The 25,434-nt window shown below is 34.1% G+C and overlaps 1 protein-coding gene across 1 annotated transcript in view; it reads right to left on the bottom strand.

The window, feature by feature from the left end:
• The window catches only part of LOC143386883 (3',5'-cyclic-AMP phosphodiesterase 4D-like), a 144,208-nt gene that overhangs the window by 64,187 nt on the left and 54,587 nt on the right, over nucleotides 1-25,434 (bottom strand). The window contains exons 3-4 of the mRNA XM_077108397.1: nucleotides 22,463-22,584; nucleotides 11,620-11,811 (exon numbers count right to left, since the gene is read on the bottom strand). Of these exons, the coding sequence (XP_076964512.1) occupies nucleotides 11,620-11,811; nucleotides 22,463-22,584 (314 nt within the window). The remainder of the gene's footprint in view (nucleotides 1-11,619; nucleotides 11,812-22,462; nucleotides 22,585-25,434) is intronic.

The following is a 25,434-nucleotide window of genomic DNA, read 5'->3' as shown; positions in this document are numbered from 1 at the left end:
AAAGGACTGGGAATCTGCTCAGTAGTTAAACCAATGGGTTCAATTCATGAGAGAGAGAGAGAGAGAGAGAGAGAGAGAGAGAGAGAGAGAGAGAGAGAGAGATCTAAAAGCAAACCTTCATATGGAAGCCTTGTTGGGATCCATAAACTATTCAAGTATAGTATTAAATATGGAAAAGTACACTACCATCATAAAACAATAAGTTTAACTAAAACCAGCACCTGGAATTTTATATATGTATATATATATATATAAATCTATTTCAAATTGTGAAACTCAGGGACACCTTTCTTCTTTTGGCTTCAGCACTAGGAGCCTTTATAATATCTTATTTTTTATTTCTTAAAACAATTTCACCATACTGCTTTTAAGAATTCAGAGTATAAATATCCAATAAAAGTATAAATAGTAGTGGTAATAATTATAAAAATTAGTTATCATAAACAACAGTGATAGCTAATATCTATTGAGTTTTTACTATATGCAAAACATGTTACAATGATAATCTATTAATTTTTTTTTCATAGGTGACAAGACAGAGGCCTAAGAAAGAAATAAAATCACATGTCTATGAAGTTATAGGGCCAGGATCCAAATCTGTGTCATGTGACTTTGGGGCCAGGATCCAAATCTGTGTCATGTGCTATGTAATTCTCCACCTAGAACACATTTATCAATGCCTGAACCTCATCCAAAACAATGCTTAATCTTTAATATATCTTTTGTGTGTCATGAGACAATATCAAAAGACAACAAATAGAAGAATTATACATGAATGCAAAAAATAATATCAAAATAACAAAATCAAACTAATCAAACAACATATAATCAATGACTAATAAAGCAAAACAAGCTTAGTCTACCTAATGATTTTCATGTCCTACAACCCTAAAATAAAATAATAATTTTTTTTTCCATCCAGGTGTAAAGTTTTGGCTGATAATTCAATAACATATGTGCATAATTGGGGTATGATAAGAACAAATTAGTCATATGTAATAAAGACCTTTGAGGATAGTGTACAGATAACAAAAAATTCTAATGTAAATATCTACAAGTAAATTTATATATGCATATTTTGTATATATGTGTATATGTAATCCTAAGGAAATTTTCTTTTAAAAGAAAATTCTTTTAAAACTTTTAATTCTTTGCTTTCTGTAATTCAAATGATGGGGAAAAGTACCATTGGGAGGAAAACAAATTGATATAACCACTATGGAAAGCAGTAAGAGATTCCTCAAAAAAAACTTAGAATGAAACCACCATTTGACCCAGCTACCCCATTCCTCAGTTTATACCCAAAAGACTTAAAATCAGCATAGTACAGTAATGCAGCCACATCAATGTTGATAGCGGCTCAATTCACAATAGCTAAACTATGGAACCAAACTAGGTGTCCTTCAATAGATGAATGGGAAAAGTAAATGGGATAAATATATATATATATATCTCCAGGAACAGAAAGTAAAATAAGGTATTATTGTATATTTGTATATATTTTTTCAATGGAATATTACTCAGCTTTAAAAAAAGAATGAAATTATGGCATTTGCCAGTAAATGGATAGAGTTGGAGAATATGGTAAGGGAAATAAGCCAATCCCTCCAAAACAAAACACATATTCTCTAATATGTGGATGTTAATTGACAATAAGGGGGCAGAGCACTAGAGAATAGAGTTACCTTAGATTAGCAGACGGAAGTGAAAGGGGAGAAGGGAGGGGAGATGGGGAAAGGAAGGACAGTAGAACGAAACAGACATTATTGCTTTATGCATATATGTGACTACATGACCAATGTGATTCTACCCATGTACTTTCAGAAAAATGAGAAATTATATCCCATCTATATATATCATATCAAAGTGGACAAATGTATTCTACTGTCATGTATAACTTATTAAAAAATAAAAAAATTAAAAACAAAACAAAAAACACTTTCATCTTTACTAGCCTTAAGAGAATTTACTATATCATTTTGCCTATTTTAATCAATGAGAAAACCCTTCAGAGAGCACCTGTAAACATTACATTCTAATTGATATTTTACTGGATTAAAAATATCAGTTTAGGGGCTGGGGCTGTAGCTCAGTGGCAGAGCACTTGCCTAGCATGTGTGAGGTACTGGGTTCGATCCTCAGCATCACATAAGAATAAATAAAATAAAGGCATTCTGTCCATCTACAACTACAATTTTATTTAAATTACTTTAGAAAATACTATAATCTTAGATGTTTAGAATTCTAAATTTCTTTCTTCTTCTTTTTTCCTTTTGGTACCAGGAATTGAACCTAAAGGGACATAAACACTGATCCACAGCCCATATCCCCAACCCTTTTTATTTTGAAGCAAGTTCTTGCTAATTTTTTTAGTTGCTGACAAGGGCTTTCAACTCATGATCCTCCTTCCTCAGCCTCCCAAGCCACTGGGATTACAGGTATGTGCCACTGTGCCCAGCTAATCTTGTAACCACCTGCTTAAAATTTATTAACATTTTAATAATTAACAAATGACTTAATAGTGAGAAAGCAAATAACCCACTAAAAAATGAACACAAGAACTGAGTAAACATTTCTTAGAATAAGACATACCAATGGCCAAATAAATATATAAAAAGGTGCTTAACATAAGTAATCATCAGGGAAATGCAGATTTAAATCAAAATGAGCTATCATGTCTCACCCATAAATTAGTTTTAATCAAAAAAGCCAAAGATAAAAAATGTTGACAAAGATGTGGAACAAAACATTGTACAGTGTTGGTGGGAATGTGAATTCGTGTGGCAATTCTGGAAGGTACTATGGAGGTTCACCAAAATTAAAAATAGGACCATCGTATGATTCATTTCTGGGTTTATAAGCCAAGAAAATGAAATCAATGTGTCAAAAAGTATCTGGACTACTGTTTTATTAGAGCAGTATTCACAATGGCCAATACAAAATCAGTCTAAGTGTCAACCAACAGATGAGTGGACAAAGAAAATGTGGTCTCTATACACAATGAAATAGCACTCTCCCTTAAGAAGGAAAGAAATTGTGCCAGTTTGAAAACAATGATGCAGAAATGAGCCTAAAGTACATTATGCTAGTTAAATAAGCCAGGAACAGAAAGTCAAATAAGGTGTTATTGCACATGTAATGTTGATCTATTAAAAAAAAAAAAAAGAAATCTTGGAGACAGTAGAATGTTGGTTACCAGAAGCTGGAAAATGGGGTTGGAAGGTGTTGGTTGAAGGGTACAAATATACAGTTAGGAGGAATTTAATTAAGACATTTATAAGGTAGGCTATAATTAGGAATAATGCCAAGCATATTTGTAAATTGATGAGAATAGATTTTAGACATTCTCATCACAGAAAGTATAAGTGAATTGATGGACATATTATGAGCTTGATTTAATAATTCCATAATGTATACAAATATTAAAACATTATATTCTACATCACACACACACACACACACACACACACACACCACACATACAGACACATATTATTTGTCAATTAAAAACTAAAACAACAACAGCAACAGATTAAGACCTAGAACTGATCATTGATCAAAAAAGTTCTTAAAACAAAGATCCATAATTTTTGACTCAAGCATGCTCATCCCTGTTAAGATTATGCACTGATGATATAGCAAATGAAATTAGAGGTATTATGCATCATAAGCAAAAAATTCTCTCATCTGCAATGGAATCTCTTTTTGTGCTACAAGAAAAAAAAACTTAAAAGAAAATACATGAGGCCAATAAACGACTTCCAATTTGTTAAGTCATATGACAGTACAAAAGATAATCTGTGTTTAAAATTATCTATCAAAAATTTTCTGATTTGAGTAATTTAAAAAGTGCTTAACACATGCTTGTAAACATGTTCATTAAGTACATTGAATTATTTTATTTGATAAAAACCAGTGCAATAAGGCCTGGGGTTGTGGCTTAGTGGTGGAGCGCTTGCCTAAACTGTGTAAGGCACTGGGCTGGATTCTCAGCACCACATATAAACAAACAAACAAACAAAAAAAACAAAACAGTGTAATAGGGGTATTTTCCAGGAGTGCTGATGTCACAATGACCATCAACTGTTTTCAGTACTAGGCTGAGTCTTATTTCCACAGAGTGGAAGAAGGAAGGTGGAAAGGGTTGAGTTCACAGAGAAGGACTTTCACCTCACTTGTGTTCTAGGAACAGGCTCTTATTTCACTGTTGATCTTATTTGACAGGCCCATTTCTAATGTCAGAGGCCCTGCCCTCTTGATTCTTCTCCAGAACGGGTTCCTAGGAGGAAGATTTATGGGAGTGCATGCAACTGTTTTAAAGGACAGTATGTGCTAGATTTTAGCAGATTAAAAGGAATGGTCTGATCAAATAGAGCAGAGAGCATCATGTTTGATACAAACCTACTATGAATCAGGCATGGATCTCCACCAATGGGCAATATCTAATTTCAAGGATTCTGCATTACGGGGTACTCATATTCCCACACCAAGGCAAGGAACCGGGCTCTGAGAACTTAAGTAACTCATCACAGTCATGCCATTGGCAAGTGGTAGGGGTCAGTAGTTTCCAAATGCCATTCTGAGATCTGGGACTTACCTAACAAAATGTTCATTGGTTCTTATCAAAGTGAGATTAAATATGGGCCATGAAGTGAAGTGTTAAAAAAGCCAAACACACTTCTTTGGAAAATACTTTTATTATGAGATTATGCATTTTCTTTTTTATTGAAGTGAAAATGCCTTTTTAAAAAATGATGGTGTGTATCAGTGGGAATTTTCTTGTTAGTATCCATTGTCTGACAAAGTACAAATTTAGCAACCCTAAGTCAGTATTCCAGGTGTTTTTTGTTTGTTTGTTTGTTTGTTTTTGACATTTTAATAGATCATGGAAATATGTAGTATAACTACGTTTAACTCAGGCTTTAAAATACTGCTTTGTTTTGACCATGATACCTTCTGGGTGCTCATGTGGATTTAGTCTATTCTGAAGCCCCACAGATATAAATATTTCTAGACTCCAGGAATGTTGTGCCAATACTTTATGGGCCACTGTTTTCTTCTTAAACCAATCTATGCTTTGTCTGTCAAAAAAAATCGGCACTTTAATTTTATCCCGTGGCACTTAAAACCTATCCATTCAAAATGTCAAAACATTCCGATCTCCTTTTTGTGATATTTTTAAAACACAAGAATAAAAATTTAAAATATGTATTCAGGGTTTTTTTTCTTAATTTTTATATTTTTGGTACTGAGAACTGACCTCAAGCCTCCTCCATTGAGTTATATGCCCAATCGTTTTTATTTTTATTTTCAGACAGGGTCTTGCTAAGTTGCTGACACTGGCCTCAAACTTTTGATTCTCCTGCCTCAGCCCCCTAAGTAGTTGGATTGATAGTTCTGTGTCACTATGCTTAGCTGGTATTTTTATTTTCTCAGTTCAAAAATTTAAAAAAAATGTTTAAAATGTATTTTACCATTCATGGAACTCCTGGAATGTTTGATTCTCTACTGGGGATAGAAACTAGGGCCTGGGCAAGAGAGCCAAGCACTCTACCACTAAGCTTAGTCCACTTCTATTTTTTATTTTTTGATTCACAATAAAATGACCTTAGTGACTGAATAAAGAATCGTTTTGCAGAATAATAGTAATAAAAAAAGAGTAAAAGGAAAAAAGATGGTTGATATTAAGCAGGTACTCTGGTAGCCAATGATCTTAGAATACTGTGTCAGTAGACTTCTTGAGATCTAGGAGCTGGTGGTAGCCTGTGCATCAGCACTCCACAATGACAATGACAACAGTGGCCACTTGGCAGGAATGAAGAAAAAGAGCAGGCTACTTTGATTATTATCAAATAATAAAAGATTTTGGCTACCTGGGATCCTAACAGAATTAAGAACAGGATATACTCTTTACTCTAGAACTTGTCAAAAAATTCATGACTTTTAACATGTTTTTTTTTTTCTTTTTTAACAAAATTTCTCTTCACACAGAGATTTTGTTTAGTTCCAGTCCTAAGGACATGAACCAACAACCTGATGCAGAGGTTCTCCAACTTTCTTAGTCCATGGCATCCTTAACAACTCAGTAATTTTTTTATAACACTCCATTGGCCCAAACAAATAACAGTCAGGATTATTAAGTAGTTCAGTCCAAACAATTAAATGAGGTGTTATCTCAACAATGTAGCACCTATTGAGCACTATGCATCTTATCACTTTGAAGTGAGATTGGGTTCTGCCTTTCTCATATCTGGTTCCACATCTATTTTTGCTCAGTACCTGCTTTTCATCTAGCAACCATTGAAAATCCAATTTTGTAAACATATGAGGTAACAGAAAGGAATGTTATGATCTAAACTGACATTATTTGCTTTCCAGGTGATTGATGGATGTTTCTGTTTCCCTTGAATATTTCAAATATCCCTTTTGCCTTTGTGAGTTCCCTCTGGTTACCCCAGAGAATATTTAGGAAACCCTTTATTCCTACCCACCTCAGTCGGGAAGACTCAGGAACTGGGGAAAGATGATTTACCCATGATACCATTTTGTATTTATTTAATAAAAAATGGCTTTCAAGTGGCAAATCAGTTTGCTTTTGAAATGTTTATTCATATAATAAGATAAAAAACTAGCTAGGACTGTTAGAAACTTTTTACATACATCTAGTAAGACTAACCATGTCTTCTTATTTTTAGTTTTGGAGATACCCTAGTAGGATCAAGGAAAAATCATGTAAACTGTCAATATGAATTGACAATAGGCTGTCCTTCTGCCTTTTGCAAGTTCAAGACTAGCAGCACCCTTCTTTTCAGTAGCCCAGGTAGTGGGAATGAAGGACTGGAACCTAAAACCTGCACTTGAAACTGGGGATCGTGGGGCACCTTTTAACTGCTAAGGACAGGGTGGCATTCTGAGATATGGCAGGGGATAGTGCCCATTAGGTAAGAGCATGCCCACATGGGGCAGTGCTCAGTGAGGTCTGGAGATTTATAGGTATATAGGGACAAGTTAGCTAGACTACCAAGTGTGCCCAGTTTTTTTGGTATACTAAGTCCACTCACCTCCTTCTTAGCACCCCTTCCACATTCACCTCACCCCATATTCTGTGTGTAGGTAAAGCACGTAAGCATGAGTCAAGGGCCCTCTGGGTCACCTTTGCATTCTGTGTGTTAGTGTTTATTCAGCAGGTGATAGGGATAAGGATCAGTTACTCAGGTGAATCGATTTATTTTTTTACTTATTTGACAAGCAGCTGATATTCAATAAAGTATTAGCTTTATGACTAAATGCTATTTGTCTTAGCACTGTTAATTATCCTTTAATCCTCACAATCTATCATATCTTCACATGTTTTCACATACAGAAACACTATATTTTTGGATGATGGGCAACAATAGAGGTAACTGTTATTTGAAAGATAATTTTAAACATATTTTGAAGAAATTTATGAGAAAAAACACACAATTATCTGTTTACTCTAAAATTTCCATCATGTTTCTTCATGGCATCACTGAGGAAAGTTTTTTTAAATCTATTTTCTGTTGTTATAAAATCATTTTGAAACTATTAAGAGTAGTTCAAATTTGCTTTTTATATATTAATTTTTTTTACTCAGGTTAATACTTAAGATTTTCTCCTTATTTTATTAAAAATTAAGTTGCTACTGTGTCATCTGCATTTAACAAACTGTGTGGTAGTCTGAGAGTAGAAGCTCCCAGGAACTTCTCTTCCACTTTAAACAAGTGATTCCTTAAGATCCTAAATCTAACAGACTTGTATATGTTTGCTGAGTGGGTTGCATTTTTGTCTTATAACCTCTCTGACTACTTTGAGCTTGACCAAAATTTCACAGCACTAAGTGGTTCATTTGGCCAAATTAATTTGGTTTTTATATAGTAGTTCACAGCACTTTGTTCCCAATGGTAGTATCAAAATATATTCTTTTAGAACTGATAATAATATGTATTGTGTTCTTAAGCAAGATTAAAATCACTGGACTTTGGATCTCTTGCCTGCAAGTGGCATAATAATGCCCCCATTGAAAGAACTGTGAGTACCTCAGATGATACAGCTGGTATGAAAATATCTGGGAAAGCTAAGGAAAGAACATGAAATGTGAGTTATGATTATCATTACTAATATTATTGGCCTTTTCTCTCCACATGCCTCAACTGTTTTGTAGAATTGTTTATAGAAGACAAAGTCACAAAATCCAGTCTACTGGGAAGTGATTATTTTCCTCCTCACTCTTTCAATAAATTAAACAATTACATTCCAAATTACTGAACATTTAAAGGTTTCCTAAAGCATTTCATTCAAATACATAATCACAAACTTCCCCTGGTACTGTTTGTGCCTGAAATTTCTCAGGAATTTTCTCAGTAGAAAGCTCAACTAGGCTAATAAATATAAAATCATCAAGCACAGTTGAATTATGGTTGTTGGACAATCTTCACAGAATTCCGAATGAGATAAGGTAAGGAAACAAGCTTACATATAGCTACAGGAGAGTCCAGTAAAGAGAAGGCCTATCCTTTATGTGTAGATGACCTGGGATATATCAGATTTATACTGAATTGGTAATTATTTATTCTCCTTCTCTTTCTTCCCACAGAAACTCCATATCCTTGGTAGAAAGAATGTGCTCTGTGTGTCAGTGAGTGTTAAAGGAAAATCTTATATGTAAATATACCAAGGGAATGGGAAAACTGAGCACATTCAAGATGTTATTTTTCTGTAATACAGAATTGCATCATGGCCTGATTAAACCATTCACTCCTACAATGAGGCTAGGCTAATAAAGAAACTCTTGTATTGGTCCAGCATAAGACCAGGTCATCCCTTTCAGTGGGCTTTGAAAATAAAGGTCCTATTTAAATATGAAATGTTATAGGCCTTTTATAAAATGTGTGTATATACTTAATCCTTATTTACTTGGAAAAAGGGTGTGAAGGAACTATCTACACAAGCTGGTATTAAAAGATCAATTTTCTACAATTTTTAAAAACAGAACACATAACTACATAAAGTCCACTAATTCACTGTGAGTTTTTTCCAAAATTGTCTTGCCTTTGATAAAGTTAGATTAGATGGCTTCCATTCAAAATCATTATTGTGATCTATGGGGATGTTCAGTGTTCCTCTGGTCATCTTCATTCTGTTATTCTTTTTGATCTTCATGGTGATTTTCTTACGTGTTCCTTATCCCTCTCTTCTTTGGTTTTTAATGGTTATACCTTCTATGATTGCAGAAGTAGAGATCATTAGCCATTAATTCTCTAAACATTCTACTCATTCATCTCTAAATTTATGTTTTCCCCTTTCACTTGGTTCTTTTTTTGTTCTTCCTAAAAAATACAGTTCTTGTCTCTATTACTTTTCCAGAGATAATCTCTTTACTTGAACTCAGAATCATATTTTTTCAGCAATGACAACTCCACTTTTTAACCTTTTTTTCCTTGAATTTTAATCTCATTTTCATTTATCTCAAGTGTCCCAAATTAAAAAAAAAACAAGAAACAGTTCCCCTTAAAATTAATTATTCCTCAAGCAATCTTATTGTCTCCCTCATTAACCTTCTCAAAAGATACATGTACTTGCTCAGATCTCAACTTTCAGTTCACTCCTCAACATAGTGGGTTTTTAATTCCATTACGTGACTAAGAATGCTTCATTCAACTAATATCCAAAGACCTAGTAATCAGAGGTCGTAACTGGTTCTTCTAAGTTCTCTTGGTCCTGTGGACTACTATTTCTGCTCTTTGTCCTTGGGCCTAATGGTTGTCTTGTTCCCCTATCTTCATCCCATAAAGGCCAAATCTATTACTTATTACCTGCCATCATGTTGTCTACTCTCTGTTCTTTGTTCCTCACATCAACATCATCATTTTACTCATTCAGGGTAAAAACTTTAGCAATCCCTTTGATTCTCCTTCCCCAGGTGGCTACTCCCCAACACACACACACACACACACACACACACACACACACACACACATGCACAAACTTCTATAAACCTTGTCCCTCTTGCATCTGGTCCAATCTCTTTTCTCCACTGCCATTTCCTTGATCTAGGTGTTCATCAAATTTACTCTGCTTTTTTTCTATGAATTGTGACACAAATCACTTCCCTGTGACTACTTTACTGTGCCAAGATTCCACAATAGAGTGATTGGAATGCATGGAAACAAGAATATAATCAGGGCAAACCTGAGCTAAGAACCTCCTTGGCTCTTGGTTCTCCATATACTGCATTTGAATCTTTTTCTCTTACCACATTTTGCTCCCTACACCAAGCAGACTGTCACTCCTTAATTTAGTCATTTTCCATGCCTCATATTTTGCAAATATTGTTCCCTGTCTGTTGTTTTCTGCACTGTTCCCTTGGGCAGAAAATCCCCCTTCTCTTTTCCATGCTTTTGTAGTGATTTGTAAATACCTCAAGGATGCTATGCTCCAATTTTATAACAATAAACTAAAATTCCAGACCTCCACTCCCCACTCCAGAATAGGAACTTTAAATATGCCAGAAGTCTCAAGAAGTGTTTTCATTATTGGTGAATGAATAGACAGTTATCCTGAATTTCAAACCTATGAAAGTGGGATAAGAATAGCACAGAGATAGGGCCAATGAGAAAAGAAAGTTGTTTGGAAATAAAGAGTGAACAACAATAATGCAAATGCTAAAAACTAATAACTAAAAGTAAACACCAATGATAACTGGAGGTTATAATGAAGAGTAGAACACAACTTAATTTCTAGAATTTCACTTAGACCACCTGTAATACTTGGATGATCTATTAGGATACCAAGAATAACACAGGCCCTTAGGGGTCTCATAGAGTCTAATTCCTATAAGATAAATTATAACCCATTAGGAGTTTTTGAGATTATGTTTTGAAAGATGGTGAGTGTACCTGGACAGAAATCGAGATCCAGAAGAGGAAAGTGGAGATCAGTCCTATACATAGAGTAAGCTACCAAATATGACAATGCAGAACGTAGCACATAAATAGTACATAAAAACAAGAATGGAATGTGCTACAAAAATGAACTGAAAATAGCATAAGATCTGCAGTTTATAGTATTTTCCATTGTGTGCCACGTCTTCAGCGATATTCGAGTCTGTCTAATGTTTTATGGGCTTGCCTCTAGTGATTCATCTTTAAAAATTGGTTTAATTTAAGCCACATCTCCAAAACATCTCTAAAGTGATCTGACAAACCAGTGTGAGCCTTTATATATACATCACTTGAGATTCATTCACAGGGATTTTCTGATTTTAAAGTCTTTCAAAATATTAGAAAGTACTCATTGTGGCAGGGCAGCTAAAACCAAGGTCCTACATAAATATAAAGCTGATGTTTAAATGTAAGTGTGTATTAAAAATGCAATTCTCACTTTTCCCAATGTTTTTCTGGGAAAATAAATGTGTCTTATCAAGAATGACAGAGTACTCAACTTGAATCTACCATTCATTTTCAGTTTGCATGATTTTACTCATTTTTCCTGTTTTAGAGAAGAGTGATGCAGTTGAACAAAATCTTTGATATTATTACATCATCAACTGTGGAAATAAATTGGGTTGATTTCTTCATTTCTGCCCCTTCCTGTACTCACATATCACTGGCAATGGAGGAGTTCCGGGACATAGTCTTTGGAGAGAGGTCATAATCGCTGTCGGATCGATACAGGAAGGACTCCCAGCGTTGACTGTGGACAAAATTTGCTTGGAGAATTAGCCCAGACCCTGGGCTGGTCATGGGATCCAAGGGACTCCGTCCCGCAGATGTGCCATTTTCCACATCAAAACTGTGAATGAAAGAAAAGGAATTATGTCGTGGTAAACACTAACATGTTGATATTTTACCAAAACATTTGGCTTCAATTTAGGAATTTAACATGGAAAAATTTATAGTTGCTTCCTGCTTGTGAAAAAAGATAACGTTAAAATAAATAAAAGTAAACATAAATAAGAAACGTGCACACACACACACACACACACACACACACAAACACACCCCTACACACCCCCACTGGCTTCACATTCTGATTTTCTAACTTCAGATCAGACACAAAAGACAGATCATTCTAAACTCAGTTTCAGCTAAAAAGAAACAATTATTTAAAAACAGCTCTTCTATTGCAGAATCAGAATTATTTATTGAAAAGAACAAATACATAGAAATTTACTAAACGTTTGAGTTCAACTCAACAAGTGCCAGTTATAGTCCGATTATTATTATTCCTCCAAACCTGAGCTTCTTTCCCTACCCAATATACATATCCAGCCACTAATTTCCATTATATCCCCTATGCTTCCATTCCTGATTTATTACAGGCATTTTAAATCCAGTATTCAACTCCCACCTACATTATTATAAGAGCATTTCTCTTGGTCTCCTGAACCCATCTTCCAATCTGTGACTCTTCTTAAAATGCAAATCTGACCACACCCTTCTTTTGTTTAAAACCATTCAGTAATTCACTATTACCTTTAAGTTGAAGCCCAAACTTCTTTACTAGACTACAAGTCTTCACTGTCTGCTCTCAGTTGCAATTACTTATCTTTACAACCTCAACTGGCAACCCTCCGTGTCAAGTGTATTCTGCACTCATTGGAGCAGCATATCCTAGGCCAGGCTAGCCCTGCCTGGCTTCTGCTTTTTCCTGCCTAACGGTTGCTCCTCCTTAAAGACTCAGACTTTAACCTAAGCTTGATGTCTCAGAAATTTATGAGATGCTCTTCTCTATGATCTCAAGACACTTCTCCATTCATAATGAGAGAATTTACAGTGAATTGAGTATGTTTACCATCTGATCTCCATTCCTAGACGGTGAGCTTTCTGAAGATGGAGACTCAGAATATTCTTAGAGCTTCACAAGGCACTGTTAGGTAGAGGTGAGTCGGGTGAAATGACAATGACAAGTGTAACTAAAAAGCCCAGGGAGCATTTTCTGAAAGGATAGAAACCTGGACATAGAGACCTGGTATGTCAAAATCTCCTCTAGCCTTAACAAATGACACCCTTTTAGGAAAAAGCAAGAGCTTCTGGACCATGTCATCATTATCTCTTGTAGCCATGTCTCCAGTTCCCTCTCTTATCACCGAAACTATGTCACAACCTCCACTCACCCTGATAGCCAAAGCAGCAAGACACTCAAAGTAAACTTGGTGGAGACTTTTCAAAAGGTAGTATGACCAATTAAGGGGGCAGGAAACTGAGACAAAAACTTATGGACAATATTTCCTTAAAAACTTCAACTCTGTGAGTACCATACCATCCTCTCTGCAGGAGTTCCACACAGTTCCTAGGCTGTACAGTGTCCTCACTTCTCAGTCTCTTTGGTAAAGTTTTGCTTGCTACACTGTGTTTTACTGGAATTGTTTCTAGCAACATTAAAAGGACTGAAGTGGCTGTCCATTTCCACATGGCAGGCCACAGGCCTGTAACAGCACTTCAAAAATTGCCCTTTAATGGGCTGAGAGTATAGCTCAGTGGTAGAGCTCAGCCTAGTTTGTATGAGGCCCCAAGTTCAAAACTCAGCCCCACAGAACAGAAGAATGAAACAACACCTAAGTGGTTTGAATGAATGATTGGGGCTGTGTTTAATAATATCGATTTTTAGAGTTAGAGGGAAAAAGAACCATACATACACATATTTTTTTTAAATTATAAAACTCATAAGCTGTATGCACTTTCCACAAAGAGCTTTTCTATTTGAAATATCAAGAAGTGTCAAAATGAAGTCAACTCTTGTGTGTTCATAAGATAGCTAGAGATAATCCAGGAGGCATGTGATTTAAAAAAAAAACTGTTAATGAATAAGTGAAGTTCATTATATGATAAATAAACACATGCATTTAGGTTTAGATGTCATCAACATTTCCCCCAAGAGTGTTATCCAAACTAGTAAGCAGTAAATTTTAAAATGTTCTTTGTTTTCTTCATTGGAGTTATTAATAGTGCTATGACCCAAAGACTGGAAGCCAAACCTGAAGAGTAAAGTAGGGGTTAGATGTTTCATGGATCACCTGCAAATCTATGACAAAAGAATGCTGCTTCCAAATCAACCCATCAAGTAGAACACGTGGAAAAAAAATTCACAGTGTAGATCAACCAATCAAAAATATGTTTTCCAACTTAAAACTTTGTTGTGAATGTGACTTTTTATAAATTTTATAGACAAGGATACCAGGTCCTAAAATAGTTATTTTCAAGTAACTGAGCTAACCGGATTTAATCATCTATCATTCCTGACATTCCTTCAGCTCCATTGTATAATTACATACACCACAACTATGTATCAGTAACTGTGATATCAAAAAAGGGACATTTGACTCACTTGGATAGGCCAGGCACTGGTATATGTGGTATGGCAACCTCAAGGAAAGCCAGAGTTTACAGGGTCTCTAATCCTTAAATTCAAGCCATATTAGGAGATCTCAGGCAAGCGTGTCAAATACAATGTTAATTAACAAGAATAATTTTTGGAGAACATAATTTTATGGTCTGAACTTTTTATCTGAGTCAAACATTCTCTGAGTGGAACTTTATTTATGTGGTTATTTCAATATTGTGAGAGAAGGGGTGACCTAATGTAGTCTTCCCTTTATGGTAAAATGCCTATAGGTAACATTATTTGGGTCATATGGAAATATAATGGAAAATGGTCTTAAAAGTTCATTTTCAGAAAATCTATTTGGTGCACTAGCAAAATCTTCTGCACAGTAACTTTATGGAAAATTTTCTGAAAAATTTATTACAAACTTTGCCTAAAAGAGCACTTGGGGAAAAGTTATTTCAAACAGTGTCCGTTATTAAAATATAATGTCAAAATGACATAGGGATTTGCAGACACATGAAAACAATTGTAATTACATAATTACAGTGTATTAAACAAGCCACTTCATATTTTATATGTGGAAGCCAATTAGGTTACAGATATCTTGGAATGTCATGAACTGTCTCCTCTGTAGAACAGGGTAAATATTTTAGAAGAAACTCTAAATGAAAGCAATTATGAACACAAAACAATTATGTATCACTCATGAAAACAAGTATCACTATTTTATATTAATATTGGATTCAAGTAGTCTGAAATTATAGTCAAAATGAAATTTGAAATGAACTTTGTCACTGAAAGTAGAAAAAAATGTATGGAGAGAGAGAGAGAGAGAGAGAGAGAGAGAGAGAGAGAGAGAGAGAGAGATCAGGATATGTAAATGATGCAGAAGTATATTCTGTGTCCTCAATTTCTGAGCATCTCTAAATGCTACTCCATGTATACAGATTCCTCAGAAAAACTGGAATGAAAGAAACCCCCATTTGACCCAGTTAGCCCACTCCTTTGTTTAGATCTAAAGGACTTAAAATGGCATACTAGTAATGCAGCCACATCAATGTTTATATCAGCTCAATTCACAATATCCAAACTATGGAACCAACCAGATGACTAAAGAAAATGTGGTATATACAACCAATTGGTTATTAGCCATATAGAAGAATGAAATTTTGACCATCACCAGTAACTGGATTGTACTGGAAAATATCATATTAAGTGAAATACGCCAATCCCCAAAAAACAAAAGCCAGACATTTTCTCTGATTTGCAGATACTAACTCATAATGGTGGGAGAGGTGGTTAGGGGAGAACAGAAGTATTTTGAATTACACAAAGGGGGAATAAAGGGAAGGGAGGTGGAATGGGAATAGGAAAGACAATGGAATGAGTCTGACATTATTATCCTATATACATATATGATTACATGACCAATGTAATTTTACATCACATCAACCAGAAGAATGAGGTATTATACTCCATATATGTATAACTTCAAAATACATTCTACTGCCACATATAAAAAACATATGAAAATAATAATTAAAAATTTTAAAAATGCTATGGCAACCAAGTGGGGAGATGGGGAGATGGCATCATATTGTGCTACAGGTAAAATAGATTCTAGTTTTGCTTCTAATATCATCATGACATTTTATATATCAAATACTACCTAGAATTATCAGATTACTAACATATACTTTTAAAGATAATGATTATGATATACAATAGTTTATAGTTTAATAAAATACCCAATCGTGAAGAAGTTAGATGGTTATCCTTTTTGTTTGTTGCTGTTGTTTAAACTGATACCTTCCACTTTGAGAGGGTTTTTTTTTTTTTTTTTTTTGGTAATAGGGTTTGAACCCAGGGTCACTTAACAATTGAGCCATATCCCCAGCCCTTTTTTAATATTTTAATTAGAGATAGGGTCTCACTGAGTTACTTAGGTCCTTGCTAAATTGCTGAGGCTGCCTTTGATTCCATGATCCTCCTGCTTCAGGCTCACCTCTGAGCCACTGGGATTATAGGCATGCACCACCATGCCCCGCTACTTTGAGTTTTAATGTCTGTAACAGCTACATTCATAATGAAACCTAACAATAACTTTGTAGGCCATTACCTTGAAAGACCTATTTAAGCATACCAAAGGTATCTAGAAATGTGCATTTGATAAAAGTAAATAGCCTACAACAATTAACAACTTCATTAAATCAAACTAAAAATACATTCTTTTAATAAGTAACCTTCCTTTACAGAAAATGATCTACCATAAATTTTGTAGAGTTAATTAATATTATTAAATCTCACAATTTGACAAGCAATGTAATGCTTTCAAATGAAATGTTTACACATCTATGATTGCATAAGGAGTCACAAAAAATTCTAAGATCTGGCACTGTTAATTCCAAACTGAATATGGGGAAACTTAGGCTGGAGGGACAGTAAGAAATTTTCTCAGTAATACCAAGTCACTGACAACAGGATTAAGAATTTCGAAAACTTCCAAGTCCCAACACAGGAATCTTCCCCTTATACCATAACTCTTGATTTTCAGTAGCCATTGTTCTGGCTTATCTCATCTATAGAATTACATAGTCTATCTATCTTGGAAAGTAAATATTGTGTCACAATGTCGTTTTATAATTTTACAAACCAGTTTATGTATACATATTAATAAATATGTTGACAAATCCCACAAATCTACAGAAAATTATATTTATGAGAGAAAAGTTCTCAGGATTTTTAAATAGTCAAACTGTAACTAAATTTATTCAGGTTGTTTACATTTGAATCTACTATTAAGCCTAAAATCCCACCTGGGATAATTTCAGATAATCAGAGAATCCTAAGAGTGGGAAGATACTGTTAAATATTATGTACTCTAAGTCTCTTCCTTTCCAGCATTGTTAAATACTGTGAACTCTAAATTGAAAGGCTGAGATAGTTATTTAGAATCATAAACTGCAACTGTTCATTAGTTTTAAAATGTAGATAATATCGCTTAAAAATTAAAGTGAGCAAACTATAAATTCTGATTCACACTTTCAAAACAAGGCCTGAACATGAGTCACACCCTGTGCTAGCCAAAAGCCAATGCAAGATCAATGAATGGAAGATTTTTTTTCCCCACAGTACTACCTAATATTAAACTTCTCACAGTGGCTCAAATGTGAAAATAATTTTGAAGTTATAGTTCTTTGTATAAACTGAAAACAAAATATATCCATTTTTCCATTTTGGAGATATAATTTGAATATAATTCAAGTTAAGATAATCTAAGAGCCACTTATTAAATGTCCAGTATAAATTATAGGAATAATGATGTACTTGGACAAAGAATGTGATTACTACTAGTCCCTGTCATGGGAGATTTTATCCTGTAGAAAAGAAAACAACTATGTAGAGAAGTAATTAAAATAGAACTTAATTGTAAAACTAGGGCTAGGTCAACAGTGTGGGATTAAATTTTGAAAAAATCAATTCCCCAGCTAGATGAAGCTGGTTGAAAATCTGGGGCAAGAGATGCCTGTACACACAGCAACTTCAATGCAAAGGTCCAGAGGAAAGGGGATTCATGGTGTTGGGAGGAAGGAGTGAGTTCAGATTGCTCTGCCGTAAAGCTGAAATAGAAAATGTGTTTTGTGGAAAAGTCTACTTCTACATATACTCAGCATGAAATGCTCCAAATTATTCTTATTTCACTTTTCTATAGTAATAGATCCTGGTAGATGAAGTAAAGAAGGAATGGGCATGTGATTCCATTTCCTAAGAGCTACAAGATTTACTTGCTAGTGTACTAGAGTAACACACTTTCCTGACTAGGGAAGACTTAGCGTTTAAAGAAAGTGCTCCTATGCAGGTAGGCACTTACAGCATACATTGAAACTGGCAACAAAACTAAGATGACTCCTCCTTAAAACCTCATAAAACCTCCTCTTCAAAGAGATTTATGAATAATGTGAACTAAATAATTCATGGGATTTCAGATGCCAGTCCAAATAGCCTCTTCTTTTTCAAGGTTTCAGTGTGTAGAACTGTGATCAAAAGCCTTCATCAGTCATGATAGTTGCATTTGTCCTCACTCCAAACAAACCGTATTTGCATGTGAATGTTTTTCATTGAATGAGATATATAATATGCCAGCCAAGGCCCAACTAAAAGGCATTTTATGCCATTTAAATTCAGTCAAATTAAAGGCTAAATGCAACCTAAAAGGTCTACTCTCAGAACAGTAGTTTGACACATCATAAATAAGAACCATTTTTTGTTAGGGTAGGTTCAGCACTTGTCAGAAAATTGTACACAGCCATATTAACAAAGTGCCGCCTCTTAGGGAGAAATAAACTATAAGGAAAACCTTGTATGTAAAGCAACAAAACATACAAACAAAGAGTGTAATATAATGTCGCTGGCTCACGTTGACATTTTTCACTGACGGGTACAGAAAAGTATAGAAAATGCTTTCACTTGCTTAAAGACTAAAAGAAACAGTCACAAATGTTTTTAGTTGTTGTTTAAAATTTAAACCGAATATTATGTTAGGGAACAGGTCAATACATTGATCACTATTTAGTACAGGACAGTGGTTTTAACTGATCAGCTTAATGCTTGGTTTTGAAAACTGAGAACCAGAAGCATTGGTAAAATTATAAACTTAAAGGTCAAAATTAAATTGAAAAATATCAAGTATTTGTAAAGGTTACAATATGTTTTTGAAAACTTTAGTGATTTAGAAATGGATCTTCTTACTGAAAAGTATGAAAAGATCTTACAACTAGTTTTTTTTTTAATTCTCATTGATTAAAAATAAATACCATAATATTACTTAAAATGAGATACATGAAAATTGATAATTGAATTAGGAAAAACACTAGATTCCAAAAGATAGAGAGGATTGTAGTAAAACAGAAACAATATAAAGAAAATATAGACTCTTCATATCAAAACTGTCCTACATATTCAACCTCATTTTTTCAAATTTTTCTACATTCAACCTCTGTATATATTTTAAGTAGGTCTATTTAATTTTCCCCTGGAACACAGTTTCCTTGTCACTTTTGTATTGTCAATAATATTAAGAAAAACATCATAAGATTGTGCTTTCATGATGAAATGTTTTTTGTGGTGATTGTTAAAAATAGCTTTGTTTTTATATCTGGATTCTTCTTATATATTAAAAATTAAGATTCCTATAGTATAGGAAATATTTAATACTCTAGGTACTGTAAAGAAAAGTCTCAGGACATCAAACGTCAACTTCTAAGTCCTCTTCACAGGCTTGGATTTCTTAGGCTGTCCCAAATCAAGGCTCAAAACATTCTACTTACTATCTCAGCTCCCTACTAGCAGGCAATTGGAGCATTAAAGTTTTAAGAAATTATTTTCCCAACTCTCCCATTTGTAAAATAGAAAAGCTTTCCAAGAAACTCTTCACATCTGGTAATAGGGATTCTTGTGATATTATTCCACATGGTAAAAAGAGTTGGCATGTAAGAGGAAAATCTGGATTACTGATACTTAAAATCTAATTTCTTCAAGTACATATTATTAGAGAGTTATTTAAAAGAATGAAGAAAGTCTTATTCTTGAAAAGGCAAAATATACTAATACACATTTTTAAAGAAGCTAAACTAAAGGGAGTTAGGTTTTCTGCTTAGTAAAAATTGTGGGAAAAAGTTGAGGGTTGGGTGCTTCCAAGAAATTGTTTTTATATTACTAGGTAGCATTAAATTAATCTGCACAATCTTAAAGCATACTTTCTTAACTTCTAGGAATATGGATTTTTCAGTATAGATGTTACTATTTTGGTAACTATACAATTAGGTAGGAAAGTTGTTAAACAATGAAGTGATCCAAGAATTAAAAGAAGATAGTGACTTTTAGAGAAATTTCCTACCTGCATTAACTATATATTCCAATTCCTATTTCACAATAAAACTATTAATGACATAGTCTTCCTGAGAAATTTACATATTTATCATCCAAAAAATAATGGTATTTTATTAAAGGAGATTAATAAAATCCAAGAAACTCATACCAGACACATTAATTCTAAATCTACATACAGAAAACTAGTGATTCTACATATTCTTCATAAATTCTATTACTTGATTTTGTCATATAAGACATACATATTTGGTAAAAAAAAATCTTAAGTAATTAAGTATTAAAATTAAGTATTTAAGAGTATAAACCCAAAGTCATATCAAATTCAAAGTATACCTATACCTGCATAGGTACATATTCAGATACATATGTATACTTATAAGTATATAATTCTAAAAGTAAACCTCTGTTAGAATATATTGAATATGATAATTTTCTAAACCACTTTCCCTTTGTTCTGATTTAACAAATAATGTATTAATTTTCTAGTTTCGATCATGAAAATAACAGAGAAACAACCTGGGATTTTTGTGTGATGACCTACATCTTCTTCTCTCCCTATATTCACTTGCAAATTGCTTATTCTGATATTGAGAATATATATATATATATATATATATATATATATATATATATATATATATATATATATATATTCTTATTTCAGTAAAAGGTGTCATCAGTTCTGAAGCAGATGCATTCATATGTAAATAATCATCATAAACAAGTCAATAGGGAAAATATCTAATATGCTAGGGAAATTAGGACAATTCTGATGCAAAGGTACCGACTTTATAGGAAAACAACAAGGAATGACTTGTGGCAGAGAAACATAATATATCAGTAGGAATGTGAATGCTAATGAGCAGAAGCCAAGGGGTGGGGATATAGCAACATATATTGCAAGCAGACACTGATGAGGGCAGATGTAGAAAAATGATTATCAACTTTAGACCCCTAGAGCAACATGAATGAAATCACATCCTTGTGTTCTGGGAAATAAAACAGGCAACTTAGATAGAAATAAAGAGAGGCTTTAATTATCTAAAAGTAAATTGGGAGCAACCCATGGTAATACTGAAGTGGGGTTATTAGAGAACACAATGTAGAGTTAATTCAGAAATCAGTTTGTTCAAAAACATCAACAGCTGGGTTTAATAATAGACACAATGAATCAGAAATGAATAAAACCTTGAGATGGAAGATTATCTGAGCAACTCTAATCATATTATTAGATTTACTAAAGAAAATAAAATGACAAAGAATCTAAAAAGGAGCTTATTGGTGTGAATATACTTTGGAGGAATATTTTCTGAGTAATAAATCTGATGGCATACTAAGAGTTAGTGTGCATATTTTTGGATGTTCTCTAGGTTTTATGACACAATGAGTGAATTATATGAATGAGAAGGAATTCACTAAAAATAATGAAGGATAAACTGTAAGGGGAGAAATCCATATGTTACCATTGAATGCGTTTTTCAGAATTTAAATTAGATTCCAATTAGCTTCTTCATTCCTAAGTCTTTGGAATGCAAAGTTTTGGGGGTCAGATACTAGACTTCTCAGTCTTTAACAAATATTTGATGAGCTAAGCTCACAAATGGCAAGAGATTCTGTGCAGCAAGGTCTAGTTAAAAATGTCTCAACATGCAGAGTTCAAAAAAATATATAACGAAGGCACCATGAAACTTGTAATCAGGAGCTGACTCCTTGTATATATATTACAAATTGAAGAATTTTAATAGAAACAATGTAGATGCAGGAATAAGCTTATGCCAGATAACCTAGTTGCTTTCATTAAAATCATCCATATACCGCTCCTTGTCAGGCTCATATAAATTATCTACTCAGTATAAGCATTTGATACCAAGTTCAGAACAGCACAGTCCTTATCATGTACTGAGGTAAACAAGTGATGCCATTTCTCTGTGCTGGTAATTCTTCATCTTTAACCGGGTAATGATAATAACTGAACCTGACTTGCAGAATTATAATAAAATATAGATGAATCAGTATACAGATAGTACTCTGAATAGGGGCTGGTATACAGTAAGGTGCTTTGGACTGAATGTTTATATTCCCCCAAAATTCATATGTTAAATCCTGAATCCTACCTGTGATAGTGTTAGGAGAAGGAAAAATCTGGGAGGTAATCAGCTTATAGGGTGAAATCCTCATGAATGGGAGAAGGGCCTTCAGAAAAAAGACAATAGGGAGCTTCTCTCACTCTTGTCTCTGCCAGAATGTATATATTCTAATATAACCACAGTTGGTCCATTTGTAAACCAGGAAGTAGGCCTTCATCAAGAACTGGACCACACTGCTACCAGGAACTTGGACTTCTCTTTGCTAGAATTGTAAAAAAATAAGTTTTTGTTGTTTAACACACTCAGTTGATGGTTCTTTGTTTTAACATCTTAAACTAAGATGAGGGCACAGAAAATGTCCTGTATTTATATTAAAATTCATCACCTTATATTGGATTGTCTGTTTCCTTCCTGTCTTCTCTTTGAGGACTTGATTTTCTCTGGTAATTATGGGGAAGCCATTACCTCCTACAGAAGTTTACATTTTATAGGCATTCTGAAGTTTATTTTAATTTTTAAAAAATGCACGTTGTTTATTCTAAGAAACAAAAGACAAAAAGTATTTTTTTTCAGTTTTTTTAAACTACACAATGATATTATTATTTTGCATGTCCCTTGTCCTTTTTACCTGGCTAGAAGGCATTCAAAATTTTTTAGCATGGGTTGGGGATGTGGCTCAAGTGGTAACACACTCACCTGGCATGTGTGGGGCGCTGGGTTCGATCCTCAGCACCACATAAAATAAAATAAAGATGTTGTGTCTACTGAAAACTGAAAAATAAATATTAGAAAATTCTCTCTCTTTCTCTCTTTAAAAAAAGTTTTAGCACAACAAACTGTTCTAAAAAATGATATTTTTTTAAAGAGGGAGAGAGAGAGAGAGAGAGAGAGAGAGAGAGAGAGAGAGAGAGAGAGAGAATTTTTTAATATTTATTTCCTTGTTTTCGGCGACACAACATCTTTGTTTGTATGTGGTGCTGAGGCTTGAAACCGGGCCGCACACATGCCAGGCGAGTGCACTACCACTTGAGCCACATCCCCTAAAAAATGATATTTTTAAGATACATCTTCAAGTTATCTAATACTGACTTATTTTGTTTTATAAGAAAAACAATTACCAATGTAAAATGCATAAAAGACTATTAGTTATTTCACATTTAAAGTAGGAAAAATATACAGCAAAAACAAAACAAGACTACCCTAACTATATCACATAATTCCCATATGAATATCTTTCATGAGACTAATTTAGTTACTTAACCCCCCACCAATATACAAACACACACACACACACACACACACACACACACATACACACACACACAATCATCTGGAAAATATCCTCCTCCTTTAGTAAAATCCCTGATGAGTGTCCCTACTCAGATATGTTACCATAAAACTTATTTGATTAATCCTCTGCACCCCCACCCTTGTATATAATATGACTGTCCTGCTTTGTAAAGGACAAGTCTGATTCTAACTTTGTGCTTCCATTAATTGAGAGACTGTGAGCACTGAGTGACCTGAAGCTGAAGAGTCTTACAAGGTACACAGTTGATTCCAAGCTAAAAAAAAAATGAAAGGGGGATGAGACAGGTGTCAGATGAAGCTGCCAAGGTACCTGGAGGTGCCTTGGTGCCTTGGATCGCTCCTTCAAGACATGATTTCTGGCACCTGTGTTTAGTAAGCCCATTTTGAGAAGCAGCATGAGTGGGCCTCAATTCTCTGTGACTGAAAGGTTTCTAAAAATCATAAAACAGAGGTAGAAGTATAGAGACTCAGGAACAAGAAATATGTGCTAGAATGCACACTGAAAACACAGGAGAGAAAAAAATTCACCATACACTAGGTGGTACCAGACTGGTCTAATATTTACTCATCTGAGGTGCATTTTGATAAATGTATATGCTCAGGCTTAAACTTTATAAAAAGCCAGTTGAATAATTACTAAAAAGAATTTAAAAACAATAAAAATGCTACATAGGTAATGCAGAACAGGACTAGTCAGTTGAGCAGCTTTTACAAAGTAGATATAGGAAGTGTTTGGGAGATAATTTAACAGTTTTTGAATATAAGTGTTTGTGCTACTCTTTCTGGAAGACTCTGAGCAGGCCAGGTTCCATTACATGTGGAATAGGGACACATTAAAAAAATAAATAAACATTGAATCTTACAAAGTATTTTGTGATATTTTCAATTTTCCTTTCAGCCATATAGACCTTAATTTTAGTACTTCCTCTGGTATTAAAGTTCTTAAGAAATAAATACACAATATAATGAAATAAAAATTGAGAATTTCATTGTGCTGAAATTGCCTTGGACTTATCTTTCTCTTTGATAGGGATTTATAAGTAAGCATTTGTTCCACCCTCTGATTAAAATCATTCAGTCCATTAGAAAACAGGAAAGACTTTTATAAGCCATTTGCTCCTATGTTGATAAACTGATGATTCTATTCATGTGAGATTTCAGACATTTTTGTTATATTTTCCAAGTGTATACATATAAGTCTTTCATCTCTGTGCAGTAGAACTCTTTGACTTCTTTTCCAGAATATTAACCACCTGAAAACAGAATGGAAAAGAGTATGGAATAGATGAAGTATTCCTAATTTCCACTGACTTTAATACTAATCCTATAAACCATCTGCATTGAATTTAGCTCTTTGGGATATGAGGAAACAATTCTATGATGAAATTTTCTTGTGTCTTCCTTCTTGCCTCTTCACTGACTTGAATGAAGACTTCATTACTTTTTATATCAGAGAAAGAGATGTAACATCAATGCCAATAAAAGAAAACTTTAAATTTCAAAAGGGCATTACAAATATCAATATAAACTATTGTGGTTTAGATATTAGGTGTCCCCTGAAACCTCATGTATGAGACAATGCAAAACGTTTAGAGGTAAAATGATTGGGTTATGACAGTCTTAATCTAATCAGTACAGTCACCCCTTGATATGTACTGGGTGGTAACTGTAAGCATGTAGGGTGTAGCTGGAGGAGGTACTTGGAGGTTTGCCTTTATGGTATATATTTTCTCCATGGTGAGAAGTCAGTCTACCCCCCCAACCTCACCCCACCCTCTCTCTCTGCTTCCTGGTGATGACC

This window comes from Callospermophilus lateralis, unplaced genomic scaffold (genome assembly GCF_048772815.1).
Source record: "Callospermophilus lateralis isolate mCalLat2 unplaced genomic scaffold, mCalLat2.hap1 Scaffold_66, whole genome shotgun sequence".
NCBI classification, from domain to species: Eukaryota; Metazoa; Chordata; class Mammalia; order Rodentia; family Sciuridae; genus Callospermophilus; species Callospermophilus lateralis.
Note: the sequence above shows the minus strand (reverse complement) of the source record. Positions and strands in the feature narration are given on the sequence as shown.